The sequence below is a fragment of the Andrena cerasifolii genome, chromosome 1 (genome assembly GCF_050908995.1).
Source record: "Andrena cerasifolii isolate SP2316 chromosome 1, iyAndCera1_principal, whole genome shotgun sequence".
Taxonomy (NCBI): domain Eukaryota; kingdom Metazoa; phylum Arthropoda; class Insecta; order Hymenoptera; family Andrenidae; genus Andrena; species Andrena cerasifolii.
Window position 1 is genome coordinate 16512090 of NC_135118.1, and position 21663 is coordinate 16533752.

The 21663-nt window shown below is 42.2% G+C and overlaps 1 protein-coding gene and 1 long non-coding RNA gene across 4 annotated transcripts in view; one reads left to right on the top strand and one right to left on the bottom strand.

Annotated features, from left to right (window-relative positions):
• Positions 1 to 550: 550 nt before the first annotated feature.
• The window catches only part of LOC143366716 (monocarboxylate transporter 9), a 35454-nt gene continuing 14341 nt past the window's right edge, over positions 551 to 21663 (bottom strand). For 2 of the 3 annotated variants that reach the window (XM_076808006.1, XM_076807996.1), the window contains exons 2-4: positions 9285 to 12209; positions 5233 to 5518; positions 551 to 4120 (exon numbers count right to left, since the gene is read on the bottom strand). In XM_076808006.1, coding sequence (XP_076664121.1) covers positions 3942 to 4120; positions 5233 to 5518; positions 9285 to 11600 — 2781 coding nt within the window. In that variant the 5' untranslated portion in view covers positions 11601 to 12209 and the 3' untranslated portion in view covers positions 551 to 3941. The remainder of the gene's footprint in view (positions 4121 to 5232; positions 5519 to 9284; positions 12210 to 21663) is intronic. The other variant, XM_076808016.1, reaches the window with a different exon arrangement.
• LOC143371460 (uncharacterized) lies at positions 19722 to 20305 on the top strand. The gene is made up of 2 exons (XR_013086026.1): positions 19722 to 20157; positions 20193 to 20305. It is a non-coding gene; the product is annotated as an uncharacterized LOC143371460 (long non-coding RNA).

The following is a 21663-nucleotide window of genomic DNA, read 5'->3' on the forward strand; positions in this document are numbered from 1 at the left end:
GCATTATACGTTGCTGTTTAAAATACGAGCTATTTTCTATTTATGCGCTCTACAAGTATAGATCGATCAGCTTCCTGTAATCGTACCAACCACTCGCGCTGTTCCGTTAATGATCAAACAAACGTATTAAGGTTCTAGATTCCTATCTACACCAAACGACACGTGTCTGATTACACAATCGAATTGTTTCGGTAGCTTTTGAATACAGTCAACAGCGATTTTTTTTTTAATAATATTTCACCTTTCAATTTGTTGCTTTCGAAGTATTTAGAACTTACTGCACGGTGCATCGACTGCTGGTAATTTTTGCCACCCGATAAACGCGAGCAGAGAAGTAAATAATGTATATATATATGTTTAATAATTAATTTTGTTGTTAACTTTTCTGCTCGATCTTCTAACTCGTATCTTCAATTATTGTAATCTTCATAATCGTTGGCCTTAATATTAACAAAATTCTAGAATAAACAATCTTCCCGCGAAATTCTGCGAAAACTGTAAATTTAGATGGGAGCCGCAGTAGGATCTGGCAGATAGAACATGCACTGTATAGTTGTAGTTTAATTTTTATTTTAGTTGAAATAAGATTTTTATACTTTTGTACGTGTGTGAATAGTATACGTTTATACGTGTGTGTATGTATGTGTGCCTTGTGTACGTGTAGCCGTGTGCATATATATGCATGTATACAATTCAAAAATGAGTTTTCTCTAACAAAGTCTAAAAAGGAGTCTTAACGTAAGTCTCCGTGTTCCATTTATAATGGAACAACTTGCCTGTGACTGTGCGAAACCGTTCTTTCAGCTGGACTATCGCGCGCGGTAACTTATCAATCAAAAATTTGAAAAACAGATTCTTATCACAACGTAAACTAAACTAAACTATTCTATTATCATCGACATATCATTTTTTTACGATGCATCTTTTTTCTTTAAACCTTTAAAGGAACATTTGGTGTGTTCAAATCTTTGACTTATACGTATAATGAGACTAAAGATATAAAACTTAGAATTGCGTAGTTTTATAATCACTCATGAAATAAATAAAAAAAAATTTCTTTCATACAGAAATGGAAATTGTTCTATAAATTCTATAAATATCGCCCGTTCGCGAGAGTCCCGGTAACGAGCGATCGTTTAAGATCGCTCATTTTTGGACCACACAGCAAGCAACGGTTATTGTATGCTTTTATTAGTTGTAAATACGTAAAAGCTGAAAGAACGGGCCCGCCCAGATTTCCCTGTTTCAGCGCATTTTCGTTTTTATTATACCTTGCCACAAACTAACTGAATTTCTCATCTTCGTCGTCTCTCGCCTCTGCGCAGACTTTAAGCCACTTTCAAACGTTCAAGCGATTGTTCCGAGGTTATCAACAATGGGTAATAGGATACATCTTATTAATAAAGAGATAATGAGAACATTCTAATTACTGAATAACAAGAGAAGTCAACAAGAAGACACCTTCGAGGAGGGGAATTTAATACTTAAATATATTTTTACACACGCTAACATAATCCTCTGGATTATTAGATTAGATGAATTTGCAACTAATGGTGTACATAAAGAAATACACAAGACCGTAACCATTTGCTTGCTAATTAGAATTTCTCAGTACCTCTTTCACAAAAATCATCATCCCACACCTCGCCTTAATAGCTACTTACTCTACTGATGAAAGTCTTCCGGCCGTCACGGCCGAACAACTCGATTTCGTGTATTTCGAAATGCACAGTTTCCTCTCCCTTTTCCCCCTTTTGTTTCCATAATAAAATATTGTTTATATATTTTAATATTTATTTTATATATTTATATATTTTCTGTATGCCGCGTGCGCAGAATCGAGCCACCATAACGCGAGCACACGCACTGTAGAACGAGTTATTGCACCACGAACGACGAAAGAACGTATTATTACGGAACGGCGAAGCATGCCAGAATAACTTTACACATTAAGATACAAGGTAAACGGCGATTCGTGTAAGTGTAGATATCCCTCGAACAATGGAATTTATCATACTTTTCTCTTACTCTCTCTCTTTTTTTAGAAGAAAATACTTTTAAAAATTGTTTTTCTTCGTGAAAAGGCCTCGTTAAGTTGCATTCGTATTCTAGCTGAGAAATTCTAAATGACAGTTTATTGAATATACGAACGTCTCTAGAAAATTGTATCTCCTCCCGAGACGGAGATTATACGTCTATGTATCTCGGCTGGTGTCCATGGATTTTAAATACGATTTATTAATTATTAACCTTGACTCGTTTCGATCCTAAAGTAACGACGAAAGAATTCAATTTTTAACATTATAATTATCAGCGTCTTTGATGGATAATTCACGTCAATCGAGGAGGAACGTCAATTTACAATGTCCCTGTATAGTGCCATTATACTGCATTATGTTACTTCGTGTCACTTAAGGCGAACGCAATGGCGGTGCAAATAAACTGAGAACGCCCTGCTGGAATCAACGTACACGCACGCACGCACACGCTATGGGAACGGAGGTATTAATCTATTTATAGCTCGAAAAAGTTCATAAAATTCAGGTTCATCATCACAGAAAAGCTATACATATGTATGTATACACATATATGCCTATTTGCATACACGTTTTCCTTAAAACGCAGCATGCACAGACGCATACGGAACGAAAGGGGGGAGGGGCAACAGAAATATGAAAACGGCTACTGATCGAGCAAACGCGCTTGGCTCGCTATTCGATTTAATCTCACTTCTTGTCTTCTCTCGCTCGACCAAAACAGAAAGACCAACACAAACAGGCCGTACGCGCGCGTGCCTCGCGGGACACGCGCGTGTACGACGCGTGATGCACGGCGAGAGAGGCGTGAATGCGTCCTCCTGTTCTTCCCCGCACAATTAACAGTAACGTCAACAGAACGACGGGATTACTTCGACTAAGAATACATTATTTAAAGTTGTACCTCGAGAGCGTGTCTCGCGCGACACGCTGTTTACAGTGATGTATCTTTGGCGTTATTTTCAGAATAACTTGTCACACGTTCAACGAAGGAGTATAATGGGAAAGAAGAAAACGCATGGAGAACGGGGAGACGTACCCGGTGGACAAAAGTTTACCCTACGCGCGAAGAAACACTTTGGCTGAATGTCCATCGACTTATCTATCTTTCACGGTTATCCTGAGATTCAAGCTGCCTTCAATTGTCCATGATTGAAGCTTCGAACGAAACTCGCTTGCAAAGTATTCGCAGGCCACTCAATTCTACGCTATTTACATAAAGCTTCGTGTCGCCTTGGTTCGTATACGAGTAACTGTGAATGCTTTTACATAATTCAGAAACGTATCCGGAGGGTGCCCAGCCGGCCTTTTCGTCGCCTCGGATACCGTACGGCCGTGCGGCGTTACCGCGAACGCCGCGGAGGCATCGATCGTAAACAATGAGCGCGCCGAACTGGCTGATCGGGGCTGCTCCAGGCAATTAGCCAGCGGCAGAAATTTGCCCAGGTCCGATCGCGGCGTTTCCATTACGATTGACGTCATTATTAGCAACTGACCTTATTCGCTCGCGCGGGCTACGAGCCGAGCGATCGCGTTCCCAACCGAAATTTCCGCGCGCGTGGACTCGAATAATATTACGTAGTAAAAGCGTGGCGATCGCGGACTAATCGGTTCACGCGCTTCGGGCGTCTTAATCCGCATCACGCTAATCCACGAAGGAACCGCCAGGAGCTCGGTCAATCGACTTGAAAAGGCGCGGACCCGTCACGGCGGAGCGCGGGTTCGAGAGGTGCCGTTGCTGAAATACGAAATTAACCAGTACAGCCGTGGCTTGCAATTCCTTTGCTGGAAGTGTTCGTGTTCCATAAATTCCGTCCGATTGATAAATAATAGTGCGTCGGCGACATTTTCTCCTCTACCGTCCGTCTCTCTCCCTCTCTTTCGCAGGATCCGCTTTCGTTTAATCTACACGCTGTTCACGCTTGAAAAATCTTTGTCAGCCTCTTCTGTCCTCGATCCGCTCACGCACCTTCGGCACAGGCTGACCAAAGGCACCGCCAGCAGCAGCGCGCCGCTCAGCGCGATAAAGAAACCGGCCAGGTAAAACGACAGATCGTACGTCCCCGTGATGTCGTACAGCCATCCTGAAACAATGGAAGAAATGTACGGTGGTTTCGGGGCTTCGGATGCTTAATTGCCCTCCGCACAGTGGGAGGCTGGCTGAGCTAAAGCGAACTCCGCCACGGGTCCCAAAGAGAATGGAACTCGGGGCGCAATTACGCGCAATGCTCCGCACAGCTCGGCCGTGGAACTTCAAAGCCATTTACGATCACAGAATTCACAGAGGTGCTCTTAGAGTTACCGTGGGCAGTGCGCTGATAATTGATCTAGCTATACCTCTGACCTTTCACGTATGTACTAATGTTATTAAGCATTTATACCCGTACATCCTTGCCCCCGACTTGTAACATATAGTGCGCGCGTAATTAACCTTGCACTTTCTGTCCCCCCCCCCTCTCTCTCTCTCTCTCTCTCTCTCTCTCTCTGTATCCTATTCGGATAGAACTGGACACGTTTGAGGAGTTGCGACCTGGCTCGAGTTAAGTTCTGACTTAAAATCCAGCAAGCTGCGATTCCCGAGGTTCTAGGAAAGCATGTGTTGACAGTTTGACTAGTGCAAGGTTCTGAAAAATGGATCATTAAATTGCCCAGGCCTTTCCGAGCGAGTGCTTCTGGCGGGGGAGCCTTGTACGAGAAGCAGAAAGTGGACCACTTGCTAGGTTTCCTTTCAAATACTTTAAAGTGTAATACTTTAATTCCACGATCACTGGAGGTGCGCGAAAGATGTGTGGGTAAACCGAGCAACAGTGAGGGCTCCATTGCGCACGGCTCGGTAGAATCTAGTGACCCAATCGCGCCCAGCTTCCTAAAGGTACTTGTGCTTTCCTACAAAACAACGCGTCTAGACGCAGCGTCAAGAGACTCAAAGCCGATTTTCTCGAGAATGAAGCGCGATATGAAAAAAAGTTATTCTTCCTTTTCGACTCGTAGCAGGTAAATGAGTCGAGAAAAAGGAATAAATTTTTTTCATATTGCCCTTCGTTTCCGAGAAAATCGAGGTTGAATTTCTTGAATTCTCTTTCTATGAATTTGAAACTCCACCTGCAAATGGTCCATTCGCAACGCTTCGGGATTAGCGGTGGTTATTACAACGCCCAGTTCGTTAGGAACGCTAGAATATTTGTTTCGCCCTTACCAGCCAGCGGAGGCCCCATTAGATTAGCAACACCCTGAACCAAAAGCAGCAGACCGTAAGCATTCGTGAATCTCTCCAAAGTGATGAGCTCGACGAGGATGATGCTGGTGAGGCTGTAGTTCGCCCCAATGAATAGTCCGAAGGCACCAGAGATCGCGCAAAGGGTGTAGTAACTGCTGACCACCACGGGTATTAAGGCTGTCACTGCACCACAGAGCGCCATGCATACTGCATACACGATGGAGGCGTTTACCCATGCTCTGTCACCTGCCCAACCGAGAAATATCTGAAAAGAAGCACCCATCACGTTCTTAACATTTGATCATTCAGTCAATTTCATGGGAGGGAAGCTCGTCGTAAAATTGTCTTCGATGTAACGTACGATTTTTTAGCAATAGTTGTAAATCAACGAAATGGTGGCTAACAAGGGAAAATCCCGAAACTGAAAATTCAAAAAATTCTGAAACTCTGCGAATATGTCGGGGATTTCCTCCTGATTGCAACGCAATTTTTCTTTGCCGCCCAAATTCACTCGAAGGGCGTGAAATTAACCCCCGAAAATTCGGCTATTTTCCGATTTTTTGTTGTAACTCGCGAGATGTATGAGATAGAAAAAAAGTTTCAAGACAAAAGTCACTTCTTTTAATCAGATCCAGCATTTGGCAAAGAAATTATTTTACAGTTTACAGAAACATAATATAATAATCTGTTAAAGTGTCCCTCGTCTGAATAAAAAAACCTTTGCCTAAAACTATGCGTATACTTTCAGAAATAAATTCCCAAAGAATCGTTCTTTTTCTGACCTTACTGACCGCGGCAACCCTTTAAACACTTCGTGTTGCTTTTCTTAGTTCGCTACTGGCACAGAGTACGAGATTACCTGACTTACAGCTACTTCTTACAACAGACCAGCGTAACGAGATTGAACTTGGAATAATCAGTTTATACCTGCGTTGAACTTAGGGCTTATTTCGTGGCACTCGTGTCGTTACACATGGCTATTTGTTAGCTCAGAGGGCTCCGAACAGGTGAGAGTAATTCCTAGGGGGGTAGGAATCGTGCAGGATTGAAGAGTGATGGTAATGACTTGATAGAGGATTTGAGAAAAGTGGTACCGATTTAACGACAGTTTAATGTTGTACCATCTAGCTTCATACGTTCGATCGGCACTGTGCACGAAGTCTGTGCAACGATCCTGCTGAATAAGTTCAAAGGAATATGTACAGCTAGGTTCTAGGGATCAATAGCTGGCGGATAAATTCCCCGAGAATTATTCCTAGGCCGATCCAACTAACGCAACCCTGGGACAACCCTAGCGTGACGTAAATCCCAGGGTCAAAGGGAGTTTGCAGCAAAATGAGATCAAGGAGTGTGAAAGAAACCGACGTGACGCGCCGCTCGGTGACCTAACGCTACCTTGACGTAACAGGGACGTTCAAGAAGATTCCCGATTTAACTGTACGTGTCACTAATCTACATGCTCGTTATTTGTGGTGAAATTCTACCGAGCTAGCTTAAAGCTGCTTCGGGAAGGTGCTGCAGGGGAAAGTGGGGTAAAACGGAACGGGTGGGTAAAACGGAACAGCAATGTTTCTGTTAGATAAGAGCTGCGAATGAGTTGGTATCGCGCGACATGGAACCAAAGGGTCCTCGTGGCATTTTGTGATAGACCATAGACCCCTGCACGCGTTATTTTTCCATTAAGAGAGTTGGAAAAATTTCCGGTATCGACGTTTTAATATTGAGTTGGACTTTCGACCACTTCTCGGTACTTGGATTTGGAAAATTAATAACGGCTTTGTAAAAAGAAGTGAGATCCCCATAAAAAAACTTCAAAAAAGTAAAAAAGTTACGCCAAGTACATGAAATCAAATGAATCACAAAAATAGAAGGTAATAATAATTACAAAATAAAAAAAAATGTGAAATCAAAATGAGCTGCAAGTACATAAAGGTAAGGGTGCTTTCTTTCCCGCAGCGTGCAAAAGAGAGATATATATATATATATATATTACCTTCTATTTTTGTGATTTATTTGATTTCATGTACTTGGCGTAATGTTTTTACTTTTTTGAAGTTTTTAGTACTGACAGTGTAGGGTGTATGTGGTTAGTGTAGAAATCGATAATAATAATAGCCATAATAGTGATTTTATAAGCTCCAGCATCTATCGATTACTGCACGCGGCTTCCAGCAGATTTAACTTGAATATACGCGACAGATAATGGGCTTTCAGATACGGTGTCCGAATTTTTTAGAAATTTTCTTTACACCGGTGAGCATCCCTTTCAGAAATTATGCCACAGAGAACCAGCGTGTGGAAACAACCATTCTTTGGTGTCTGATAAACATCAACCAGGCGAACTAATATCGCAACACATAAAGGAACCAAGGTATCGGAGTACGAAGGAGAACCCGTTGAACAATGAACACCGATATATTCGGAATTATCGACACGCCGATAGTGCCATGGCGACATTAAGCAACACAAAGTACATTACACGCTTCCATCGGCACATTTTCGGGTTAATATATTACACTACAGAGAAAGTAGATTATTCGCGATTGTTAAAACTTCCGCGAAGTTCAGAATTCGATGTTCATTATTTTCGCGCACGTTGAATATTCAATCGTACGTCGCAGATGAGCCATTTTCTCACATAAAATTGTTTAAATTTTGGGCAATAAACAGCGCTGACGAATCAAGATGTATAGGTACTTATATTCGAAGCTTGAAAACCGTTGTGATATCGAGTTAGGTTCTCCAAACGGTTACGAAGAACCGAAATTTCCAACTATTATCTGTTTCGGTTACAGTTCCTATTTCTCTCCTCGTATCTGTTCCATAACCGCTACTTTTTCGGTTCTACATCGGTTCCGAAACGGTTCCGGATTCAATTCTTGTATAGATTTTTCCCTAATTGGTATCATTAATTATTGTAGCTGCAGATTAGTGTATATGCGCATATTTTTTTTACAAAATCCTTATAGAAAAAGGAGAAACATTTATGCATATCATTGATTTCTAATAAAACGTTGAAGCAATTAGCTACATATTTTTTACATTCACACGCACACTATATTATTCAGAATATGAAGTTAAAAATTTCTCCTGTTTCTATAAGGGTTTTGTGAAAAATATGCACATATACAGTAGTCTGCACCTACAATAATTATTAATGATATCAATTAGGGAGAAATCGATGCAATGAACCGGAGATTCTGGAACCGTTTCGGAACCGAAAAAATAACGGTTATGGAACCGCTATGCGGAGGAAAATAGGAACCGAAACAGATAATAGTTGGAAAACTCGGTTCTTCGCAAGAGTAATTTGGAATAAAGGTTCTCCATAACCGTTTTAATCAGAACCTTTATATAACAGTTTTAAACAGTTACTTTGGGGATCGTTTCAAGCCCTGATCAGAATTCAAAATCGTCACCATCATTTTACACAGTGGCGCACCCAGAGGGGAGTCCATACACCCCCTAAAGAAAAAGAGAAAGGAGATCAATGTAACCACGACTGAAATAATTTACGAGCTTTGAAAAAAGAAAAGAAATCTGGATTTTATTCTTTAAATAAATTTTCATAATCGCCTAATGAACTCTATTGAATTTGCGTTAAAAATATTATTCTCCCTTCAACTCAGCACCCCCTAAGATTAAATTCTGAGTGCGCCACTTAGTACCTACTATTAAGGATACGCTAGTTTCTACTTTTATCATATTTTGCTTCTATGCTCCGAAATATATTTCATTTATTCTTCAGACAGATCGTTTAATTATTTCACTGACCCCGCATAATCTATTCAATTTGCTTTCCAATCTAAATCAAATTGAAAATTAACACTTTGAGTGGCGTCGGCATATTTTCACGTTCACACTTGGTGGAAAGCATCGAGAGTACCGTCCGGATGAACCCGAAGGTGTGCCCGTGGCGAGAAGTAAAAAATTCTCGTCAGCACTGATCCCCCGCTACATTTGAAAACCTTGCGCCACTCAAACTGTTAAGCTGTAAAATTCTAGAAGAGCGAAGGAAGCTCGTCTCTTACCTCGCCACCCATGTTGGTAATCCCAATGACCGATATCAGGATCGAGGCATCGGCCTCGCTGAATCCCATCTCGATGGCGTTGTCCGTGAGGTAGACGTAAGGAACGTCGTACCAAGTGTGCAGGAGGAAGTTGCTGATGGCGAACAGCAGGAACCGGGAGTCGGCGAAGTGAGAGAAGTCTAGCATATCGACGACCAGGTCCCAGAACTCCCACAGGCCGGCGTACCAAACCATCTTCGTCTTGGCTATGGTGGTCATCGAGTTCCTGTAAATATCTGGACAGCTGGACGCCCTCAATCGGTAGCGATTTATATTCAGCATGGCGCCTCTGTACGTAAGACTGTGCCTGTGCACCCTGATGTCCTTGAGATAAGCAGTGGGTAGCCTCCTCGTGTGCTCGAGAGTGCTGGACCTCCTCTGAGTGCTATCCAGATTGATCTTCTTCAGCCACCACAGGCGCCAAGCCGCGTCCGCCTGATGCTGAACAGCTTGATCGTCGCTAGGCAAGACCTTGTCCTTGTTCTTCTCATCCTTCAGCTCCGACAGTGGACTGGGAGTCGGCACGAACCACGCCGAAGGTGTGCTCAGCTGGTCGTGAAGTGCCCCGGATTCGCTGAAGCTCCTCGACGATATCAGCAGGCTCGGGTAATTCTGCAGCAGCACGTTGTAAACGTTCTTCCTGGTGCTGAGCATCTCCAGCACCTCTAGGGGCACCTTCTCCCCGTTCTTGACGAACGTCGGCAGGCTCACCAGGCTGGAGAACAGCTTCTCCCTGTCCTCCTCCTCCTGCAGCCGAAGATTCTCCATGATGGTAAGGGTGTTTAGCGAACTACTGGCTGAGAACGAGTCAGCGCTAGAGCTCTGCACCCTGGTCCTCTTCTTCTCGCGGTTCTTCCGTCTCTCCTCCGTCTTCGCCCTCGCCCTGATGGTGGTCCATTCCAGATCCCTCATCAAGCAGCCGCACACGGCTAAATTGAGGAACAAGCCAGCTAGAATCAGCGTGGTCCCTCGCCAGCCGTACTCGGCTAGGAGGTAGTGCGTGACGGGGGCGAAGATGAACGTCCCGATGCCACTTCCGCAGACGGACAAGCCCGTGGCGAAGGACCTCTTCTTGTCGAAGTAGTACGCCACGATGACGACCGCCGCCACGAAGCACAGGGACAAGCCGAAGCCGGCGAGTATGCCGAACGTGAACACCAGTACCTCCATCGAGTTGGCGTACGAGCTGATCACAAAGCCAGCCGTGGCTAGGATGCTCCCGGCTATGGACACCCGTCGGCAGCCGTACCTGTCCGTCAGGAAGCTCGCCACCGGGCCGGAGAGCAACGGCATCGCCATGAACAGGCTGCCTATCCAAGCGGTCTTCGACTTCCCCTCGCCGAAGTAGTTTAGGAACTCCACGTAGATCACGCCGAAGGAGAACGTAATCCCATCTGCTATGAGATTAACCATGAAAGAGGCTGCCACGACCACCCAGCCCCATCCCCCGTCAGGCGGCGTGGCCTCGCACAGCTGCTCCAAGCTGGAATTATCCTCGGAGCTGCTGGTGCTGGACGTGGGTATCGACGGGCTAGGCTGGGGCCTCTGTTCCCGAGAGCGCTTCTTCGGGTCTTTATTGAATTGCACGTGGAGCTGTTGCTTGTCCTCCCTCGGCGACTTCCCATTGACGAGCTGCTCGGTACTCTTCTCGGGCGGCGAGCGATTCTGCGACAGAATCCTCGTGGGGGAGCCGAAGGCTGCGCTCCTCTCCATGAACACGCTCTTACGCTTCTGGGGGCTGGATGCATCCTCCTTGTACAGGCTACCTGGCCTCTTGCTGCAGTTCTGCGCGAGCTCCCTCAGCTCCTGCCTCGCTTCCTGCCGTATCCTCGAGCCAGGCTCCTCGTAGCCGTACGGTTTCCTACTCAGGCACCTGTCGTCTTCCTCATCCTCCGACTTCTCCGTTGCCGCGTCGTTCTCGTAGCTCTGGTCGTTCAGCTCCTTCGACTGCTCCTTCAAGAGGATGCCGATCTGATCGGAGTTCTTTCGCAGCCGCGGGGCATCCTTCACTATCGAATTCAAATCCACGGACAACACCGTGTCGCCGACCTTCCGCTGCTCCGCTTTGCGCGGCGTCTCCTTCGGCGCCCTGGTACTCAACGAACGCCTCTCGATCAACAGCTCCTCGTCGCTCTTCCGCGGTGCGACCTCTCCGTTCCTTAGATCGCCGCGCGGCTCTCTGCCGGTGTTATCGCCCACATTCCCGATCCCCGTCTCTATCGTCTGGTTCGATTGACTCAGCTGCTCCTCACCGTTGAACTTGGGCCACTCGGCCATGGTGATCGCACCGGGGCCTAAGAGGAGCCTGGTATTTAGGCGCGGTTCTAAGTTAGCAGACGCAACGACATGGAGCCCGCTCCTCTATTCTTCCTTCCAACGTCGACTGATAGATATCGGTTACCTCTTGTTCGATGAACAAACGCCACTCTCTCCTCCGCTGAACAATCGGATTGGTTACTTCCCCCTACTTTCCTCCTTTATCTTCCTCCCCGGTGATTAATCTCGTAGCACTCGAAACACGCGCGCACCGCTATAAAAAAAAAAGTTAAATCGCGACGGATGAACCGCGACGGCTGCCAACCGATTCAGAAGCGGTCTAGTTTCGTCCTTGACTTAAACAACGGTAAGCACGGCCACTCGTACAGCTGTCTGGTGAACTGACGGCGTAACGGCAACAGCGACGCTGGGGATGCGGACGATTTAAAGTTCTTTGAAGGCTGTGAGATCGCACCTGGACCGCCACCATCGCAAACCTGGCCCAGGTTGCGGTGTGTTTTCCTTCTTCTCGGGCCCTGGTTAATCGGGACCGCCTCCTCCTCCGCGAAACGATCGTCAACCCAGGCACCCATGCGGCGAACGGTGCTGCTTCGGCTCTTGCTGTGTATTCTAAAATCAGAATTAATGCATCAGCGGCGTCGTTAATTAGCGGGCCTACCTTGCCACCCGCGGTAGCAATGATCGTGAGAGAGACGGGCGACGAAAATACCGTGGCTTCATGCTAGGTAGGCGCGAGAGTTCGTGCGCTCAGTGCCAGGCAATGTTAGGAATACGGAAATGGCTTTTTTTTAACCATCAAAATTACCCGCAATTTAACTTTCAGGTAAAATATCTTTCAGACATAATTTGAGTATGGTAGTACTGTTTAACCCGGCGGCAGGCGCACCCCATATTGTAACACAGGTTGTCGCTACCGCATCAAAAATACCCAAAATTGAAACGTAAAAAACCACGGTTTCAGATTATTTGTTTAAACTTTGTAATTTTTATGTTGAAGTACAGTGTTTTAAGAGTCAAACAAAATTTATGAAATATCTTAAAATCTTTATTAAAGTTCTTTAAAAAATTGTAACAGAATCTCAAACAGTCTTCATATTTTCGCAACTAGCGCCTCCGTGGTAAATTTTATCCAGCAGCGCCTCCCGCCGAGTTAAACATGGTGATACTTTAAATGTTAATTTTTAGCGATAAACATATATTCTACAAATTTTAAAACTTAAAATCAAATGTTATCGGCGCATCGGTTCGGCCACTATGAAAATTTTAATAATTTCCATGTAAATATCTCTGTTATTAAGGCACATTGGCAGAAACGCTCGGACACCTATTTACTCATTTTCGACACAGATCCATCGTGCCAAGGCTCATCAAAATCGGTGTCTACCACATGGTGTCCTCCCTTTGTTAGTATATCATAAGGTTCTAAAGAATGAAGTAAATTATTGATGATCCTTGCACTGATCCCTGAAGTACAGGCAGGAGATTCCAACCAGGAGATTCGAATATAAACCCGGAGACGAAAAAAGCAAAAAAAGATGGTTCTCAAATATCCGGAAAACAAATTTGGAATTCTTTTAAACGCAAACGATTGAGAATTTAAAAATACCAATTCTTTGAATTAATAACTTTTATTCTATATATAAAATTGGTGCCATATGTAATATCACAATTTCTTATTATCTCATTTTTTTTCCACAACCCGGAGATTTTTCCAGTAAAACCGAAGCCCGGAGATTTGCTTCAAAACCCGAAGTCTCCAGGCAGGAAACTAAGAGGGGGCAACCCTGAGTACAGGTGACCTTCTAAAAGCACTCTTTTGCTTCTGAAATAAGATCTTTGCCTAAAAGTAGTAATGAGATAAATTCTTCTCAATCTTTACGGTGAAAATCCACGATGTAACAAAAATATCGTGTCTCACATGAGACTTTAATCTCGCGAGATAATTATTTCAAGATGTGTTTCCACTAATGGACAGATTTCAATTTTTTAATGAAACTAGACTCTCGTGAGACAAGTTTCAGGATATATTTTCAAAAATCTCATCTCTCGCGATTATTTCTATTTATTTAAGGCGCGAATCCACGATGAAACTAAAGTATCGTGTTTCACGTACTTTAATTTCCATTATTATAATTCTTTTATCTCCATAAAGTCCAGTAAAATCTCATCGTGGATTGGCACCTTAACATTTAGTTGTTGCTGAGATTTGTGTCTCATGATAGAAAAGTCACATGTAAAATCTCATCGTGAATTCGCACCTTTAGAAGTGCAAATAATGGCAATTTCAAGATTCGTTCAATGTCCTCCGTAAAGAGCGTTTAATCCACTGTCTCAGGAACCAGCGGATTCCGCTAATTGCAAGTAGGTAACTTATCTGTAAGATTCATCGTGCCACCATTATCGTTATAACGCTGATAGGTGGTAATAATTCTTCGCTATAGATTTTATGCTCAACGAGATATACCTTAAATAGCCTGGGATTATTCTTAATCTTCCTAGAACGACTGTGACGTCAAGAGTATTTTATTTTAACCCGCGAGCAATAAACGGAAACCTCAGGAATCGATGAAAGTCATCGGTTAGAGTTTATTATTCAATAGAATTTATTCTTCCGTCTACAGTTTTAACCGATGGGGGGGGCTATAAAAAATTCAAGTGCATCTTGCGCGCGAATCAATATCGTTCTAGGGCTTAACGTTATTCTCAACTATTAATAACAAGCAACGGCCGATAATATAGTAAGGTAGAGGAAAAATTGACTGCAACCATTAATACCTAACCCGACTTGAGTTTTTATCAGACTTTAACCCGTAGAACGAAATAGATGTACGTACTGCATATATATTGTGAAATACAATTGAGAAGGAAGTGATTCCTCATACTAAAGTAATACTTACATTAAAGAAGAAGGATCAAAGTATAATGCAGCACATTTGTTGTTCAGCAATTAATTCAAACATAAATGACAAAAATTGAAAACTGAGAAACGTATCAAACGTAGCACGCGCACTTAACGAATATTTGAAGTCGATTTTCCCGAAAACGAAACCTTGTATGAAAAACTCCTATTCTTCATTCTCGACTTATATTTCGATCCCCTTTGTACCGCGATTTCATGAACACCCTGTATCACTGATGGTAACCTAACTATTCAACTTCGACCACTTACATCCCCCTCCATTTGCAACGAGAATGGTTGAATCACACAAATAATGGCAACTTAAGAAGAAGTTAATGTTTTAGTTAGAGTTCACTTTTCGACCGTGCTTCTTCATTATTTTTCTACCCTGAGCTGCCGTAGAAATCCGTGTTTGAAGGGTAAGGGGGAAGAATCGTTTAAAAACAAGGAATATCACAAAGCATCTTCGTTGAGAAAAATTAAGCTTTAATACTTTAGTCCACCAGTAAAGAAGCAAGGCTCGGCGAATTTAGGCTTCTTATATAATTTTCTTCTTAAATAATTTCTTGCTTTACCCTGACGACAGAAGCGTATGCTTAGGCAAAGAGAGGCGACGCACAGTGGTTCCAAATCGCTAAAAAGCGGCAAACCTCTCAAAGAAATCGGTGCTCGGTGGGTTTTTGGGGTTGCCGATTGCGAATCTGAATTTCAAAAATTTTAAAACAAAATGACGATTCCAATATGGTGGACGCGTATATCAGAAACATATCAAATTTGGTCTAAACTTGGTACCCTACAATTTTCGAGGCCGCTGATTACGAGTCTGAAGTCAGGATTGCGAAAACCAAATGGCGGATCTAATATCACATGGTGCAAACGTTTTTTCAAATTAATTTTTGTGAAAATTGATTAGTTTCCGATGTTTTACTAAAACGACATAATTATAACGTCGATTTTAATACGACGACGTTAATTTAAAAACTTTTTTAAAAATTATATTGAAAATTTTATTTTTTCCGATTCTGCCACCATATTGCATATTGTGCGTGTAATTTTCTAATCTGTGCTTCACTTCTCAGTGTATACACTGCTGTATATTGATTTATCAAAGGGCTCCCGTTTAAATAAATAAATAAATTATTCCTTTCATCCCTTGGCCATTTCACTGGTCCTCCAGACCGCTGGACAGGCCCACCGTGCTAATTGCAACAGAATTCAGGATGGCTATGACGTACGGTCGGGTGGAAAGCCGAGCGGAATCGCTGCCAGAAGCAGAATTCACACGCAGCCATTCCGAGTTCGACGTTTGGCAGAGAAACGCGGGGCGGCTGCGTCGAGATTTGCTCCTGGCATTTCGTAACCAGCCGAAGTAGCTCGAGTTAGAGTCGACGATTATAAATGAAGTTCATTGTGTATGAGTTGCTATCAATTTAACAGTGTCCACGACGATCACGTGCATATCTCGCGATCCCCTGGTCTTTCCTTCCGCCACAGGTCTTCTTCTTCGTCTTTCCTCCTCGTTCTTCTGCGCGGCCTACCTCCGGGCCTTCTCAATTTTGGACTTTCGCCGCGCCGGCCGTCAAGAGCTTTCACCGAAAGGAACACCTCGCTTGAGATACCTTGCCCCGGATGCATTTAGAATTGAACGCACCGCGTTAGCAGACTTCAGGAATTACCATTTCGACTGCCGCACCTTCTGGGCCAAACGTGAATACGTTCCTCGCAGTCGGTCTCCTTTGTTTTTGTCAACTTCTCAACTGTTCATTGATCTTTGGAAACCGTAAAAACAGCATGGTTCTGTCGGCGATAATACAGGGGATAAGTGTTTTACTGGGGGGTCGCTGCGGTTACTTTTAGTCGACGATTCTTAGCACTGATTTGTTTTAATATGGTTACATTGCCGTGTTCCATTAATCGTGTAACACTGATTTTTCAGAAATAGGAAAGAAGGGGAAGCTGGTTACCCCAGATGCAAGCGCAAGCATCGCACTGAATAAGATAATTAATTATATTAAATATCTCCAAGTGTATTTAATTTATGTTTTAAGATAATTGAATATTATCGAGTTAGAATTATATCCTGAAATATCTTATTTTCAATGTATTTTCTTTACCTTATTAAATTCATCGCACCTTATGCGAGGGAGGAGGAGGGTCGCGTGTTATTTGAATATCATAAAAGGGGGTCGCGACCCAAAAAAGGTTGGGAGACAGTGTCTTAAGCTTGCGGGAAGTAGTGAATCAAAATCGAGAAAGTGTTAAGGAAACTTTGGTGCAAAGTTATTTGACGGATCGGGAACGTTCCATTTTCAGTTGCTGGCTGCATTTCTTGCGCGCAAGATTCACGAATACACTGGTGAAAATATATGAAGGGAGGTTTACCCGAGTGAGATAATTAAAAAGCTGCAAATTACTCCGACTATGAATATTTAAAATAAAAAATTTAGTAAAATAAGAGTACTATCAGTAACGCATCCAGAGGAGGGGGGAGGGCTGGCACCCCCTCCCCCCCCCCAAAAAAAGAAGGAAAAAGGATATTAATGTAACCACGACCCAAGTGATTCAAGAGCTTTGTGAAAAGAAAAGAAAACTGGATTTTATTCTTTAAATAAATTTCTATAATCACCTAATGAATTTTGTTGAATTTGCAGTAATAATATTTTTATCCGCTCAACTGGGCTCGTCCCAAGATGAAATCCTGAGCTAGTTTTTTTTCTTCATATTTAGCTTCTACTCTCCAGAATATGATATTCCATTTATTCTTCAAACAGATTTTTTAATTATCTTTTCTGCGCATATCTACTAACACGATCTTCTGATTCCGTGGAAAGGCTCGCGCATGTGATCTTGAAAAAATTCTATCCCATGGAATTTTTAATAAACCGGGCGGGGTACGAGTCTCTGTACTATCACGATGCATTGTCCGCTCGAGTTCCTGTTCTCGTCAGTAACAGTTCCAGGTTCATTCTTTAAATACCTTCACGGTATGGTTCCCGGCCACCTCTGTGACGGGAGAGTGCGTGATATCGATTGCGATTACGGACACCGTGAACAAACGTATATTCCGCGAACTCTTTCGAGCTCAAATATTTGCGTGCCCAGCTCCAAAGCCACTCAATTTGAAATCTGATTTTTGCTTAATGATTCCGTGTGTTTTTTTCTTCTAGAAACTGAGATCCACCGAGTGAAAATATTAATCCGCACCCATTCGCGTCATAACAATTCAATTACTCGTAATAGAAACATTAGAAATCTCTTTCTCAAATACTTGGAGACATAGCAGTTCAAGTTACTATCAACGAAAAATTCGACCAGTTCCATTGTACTAATTGACCAATGCTAATCGAGTTACTAAATGAGAAAGTAATTTTCCACGCGTATTAATGCCAATTCTTCGTAAGCAAAATAAAGGCATGGAAATTTATAATTCTTCGCGCCATTGTTCATTCGAATATTAGAAAATCAGTGTCTGAAGTCACAACTATCGATCTACGTCGATTTTCTTAATTCGTCAAAATAATTGTGGGGTCAGCGGCGACCTCGATCTACACCGCAAGGAAAATTGCGATTTTACGCGAACCGTATACCTACTCTCTTAATAATTACTCGTCTTTAGTACACCGAAAGTATGGGGAAAGTTTGCATCATAAAGAAATGCTTAGCAGAGTGTTTCCCAAACCTTTTTGAGTCGCGACCCCCTTTTTTTAACCGACTTCAAAAATAAAGAGGTTCTCAGTTCGAGGTGTTTGTATGTATGTTATACGTACTATATTTGTCCGCGAATTTCTCCGTAACTACTGAACCGATTTTCGTGAGACTTATTGCATTTGGTTTGGCTTTGATCAACTTAGGTGATGGAGCAAGAATTATCAAAATCGGTCCAGTAGTTTTCGAGTTATACCAAAAATTATAAATCTGTTCACGATAAAACATTGTACGCACGGGCTGGCAAAGGACGGAGTATCTGGCGTTCGAAAAACAGAGCGGGAGAAAATATCTACGCGTCGTCTTTCTCGTACCGTTTCTCGGTCGCTTTCAGTCCCTCTGAGTCGCTCTCGCCATCGGCAAGAAAGGAGCGAAAACGATCGCTCGGAATCGTGTCCAATCTACGTTGCCATATTATATTATATTTATTATTATATTATAATATATATTGTATATCATGTTATATTTATATTATAATATATACCATATATATTATTTAAACAAATGTGGGTATATAACTTAAATAACTAAAAAGTACAAAATAAAAAAAAAATTTAAAAAAAAATTAAAACCGACTTGTAAAAAAAATAAAAATGCGCTAAAAAGTGAAAAATAATTTTGTTCCTTATTTAATCTACGACTCTCAATTTTTTTAAGTCCGTGTCATATTTGCATAGTGCAAATGATGAGGCGCCAGCATACAAATATTGAGAGTTGTAGATTAAATAAGGAACAAAATTATATTTTACTTTTTAACGCACTTTTATTTTTTTTAAATCGGTTTTAATTTTTTTTTATGTAATATGTATTCAAATAATCTGCCCCCCCCCCTCCCATGTAAGGTAGGGTAAATTTAATAAAGCAAAGAAAACACATTAAAAATAGGTGTTTCAGATTATAATTCTATCTTAATAATATTTAATTATCTTAATAGATATATTAAATATACTTAAAGATATTTAATATATATAATAATAATATATTAAATATACTTAAAGATATTTAATATATATATAATAATAATATATTAAATATACTTAAAGATATTTAATATATTGAATTATCTTATTTACCGTGATGCTTATGCTTGCCTCTGGGTAACCAGCTTTTTCCTTTTTTCAATTACAACAAATCAGTGTTACACGATTAATAGAATATGGCAAACATATCTACATACAATATAATAAATAAGTGCTAAGAATCGTCGACTAAAAACAAACCCCTCCGGGGGTCGCGACCCACAGGTTGGGAGCCGCTGCGCTGGTACTCCTACCACATTGCTCGAAACAGTTTTTCAGCCACTTGTTTGAGTGATTGAATTTATGAAGATACGAAGTGCAATTAGTACCTACACTGTTTCCGCTGCGCATTTAAGTCAAAATACACACCTCAGATTGCAGAGAGATAGAAAACGGAGATACGACGTCAGAAAAGGCGCTAGATGCTAGATACAAAGGATTAAGGAAGCTTATCACAGCCAACTTGAGCTATCCTAAATAAATGTCAGCAACGATAAATTCCACAGTCATCTAACGCAACTAACCATCGTCGTGCCTCCGCTAGAAGCGTTGCGGACATTTCTTTGGCAATGCTTTTCAATTTTAAAGGGTCGACAGAAGAAGTGCCGTTTTGATTCCCTCGGAAAGCGATTAAGAAGCGGTGGGGGGCTTAAATTGCCACGAGACGCGGAGCGTTGAATATCACTCTTCCACGTATCCAGCGTTCCGCTTTAATTCTCGCCCGTCGAAACAATCGATCTGCCCGTCCGTACCTATACGTATAAAAACACAGGCAATTATTCCAAGTCACGCGAGCCCTATCGCGTCTACGCTCGCGGCAGGGCGAGGGACAGAGCTGGAAATTAACGAGCCGCGATTACAGAATAATATGAACTTGCCAATTGCGAAATAAGGAAGCGGCGAAACAGCTATTTGCCGGGCGAAATTTCGCGCGGTTCTGGCACGGGTGTCCGTGGCTCGTTTCGCAAGCTAAATTCATCTCGCGAAGCTCTTAAGTCCTTCCCACGCGAACTTAAGCCAACGTCGCGAGAAAAGCTTGCGCTATTACCTTAATCGCGTTAGTGATTAAAGGAACGGGGAGGGGAGGGAAAAAAGCAGTTGTGTAACTCGTTAACTTCGCTGCTAATAGCGTTTCAGAAGTCCCTCTTCGCAACTGCGATACGAATTGAGGAGTTGGAACGGTAAACGTTGCAGCTGCCAGAAGTGAAATTTCGCAGTGCTTTCTTCGGAATCGCGGGCGGACTTTGGCACTTATCGTCTCAACTTTGAATCGACGCTTTAGAGCTATGATAAAATTGCGACATGCAGTACTGTCCTCTTTAGTTAAAATGCCCTATTTAACGTTTTGAAGCAACCGAGAAAACGGAAGTTTTACCATTTACTTTGTACCGTCCTTGTTTTCCTGCATTCAAATTAAAACATTTTGTCGTTATTTCGTAACAGCCTAATATCATTTTTTGTAATATATGTACCGATAGGTGATGTATTATTAAGGCACCAATTAATTAATTGTTCTAGATCGGATATTATAATTATTTGGAAAGAAGTTAGGTTAAACACATTAAACTGTTTATAAATCTTTACGAAGCACGTAGAGTTTTCTAACTTTACTTGAAAGCTAAAAGACCTGTGGAACTTCATATATTTCAACATATCTCAAAAAGTGAGAAAATGCTAGATGGGACAGTTTAACTAAGGAGGGCAGAGTAGCGGTCGAAGAAAAGCTTGAAGTTGAAACTGGGAACGGTTAAAAAAGATAAAAAAGAAAAAAAAAGAAGAGAGGATCATATCTTAAAATTGGCACGTTTTCGTGATAATATAGTTATGCTAACAGTACTTAGAGTCTTCTATTGAAATATGAATTTTAAAGTTTCTTTTGACCACCACTGGTAAAGAAAGATATCTATGTATATTCTTTAACGACGTAAAGTACTTTCACTTATTATCAGAGGTCAAATTATATTTTTTTTTTTCATATCTCTGTACTGAAAATTCTCTTTATTCGTTGTGGAGGAGTTCAATAATTCTTAAAGCGAAGTTTGACTAGACAATTGAAAATTTGATCGCAGATTTTAGTCGAACAATTTCTATCGTTAAAAAGAAGATACGGAGCATCGCTCGGAAGGTGCGTGCTGCGCGAGATTGCGCGGAATAAGCGGGAAAGGCAGAGGGAAAATTATGAAACATACCCGATGCATCCGTTAAAAGTGTCCGCGGGACGCGACAAAGTATTCCCCTCGGAGCATTTGCTTTTTAGGGAGCGCAAAGAATGTTTTAATACGTGCACGTTGGGCTGAGTACTTGCGCCGCAAAAGAGATCGCGTCTCCGCGCTTTTATTGCGAAGGGCCTAGCTTCAGGTTACCTTCAGGGCCGGTAGAGTTTGTCTAACTTTTGGTGTTTGGGTGACGCGCTATCACTGAAAATAATTTTCGACAATGA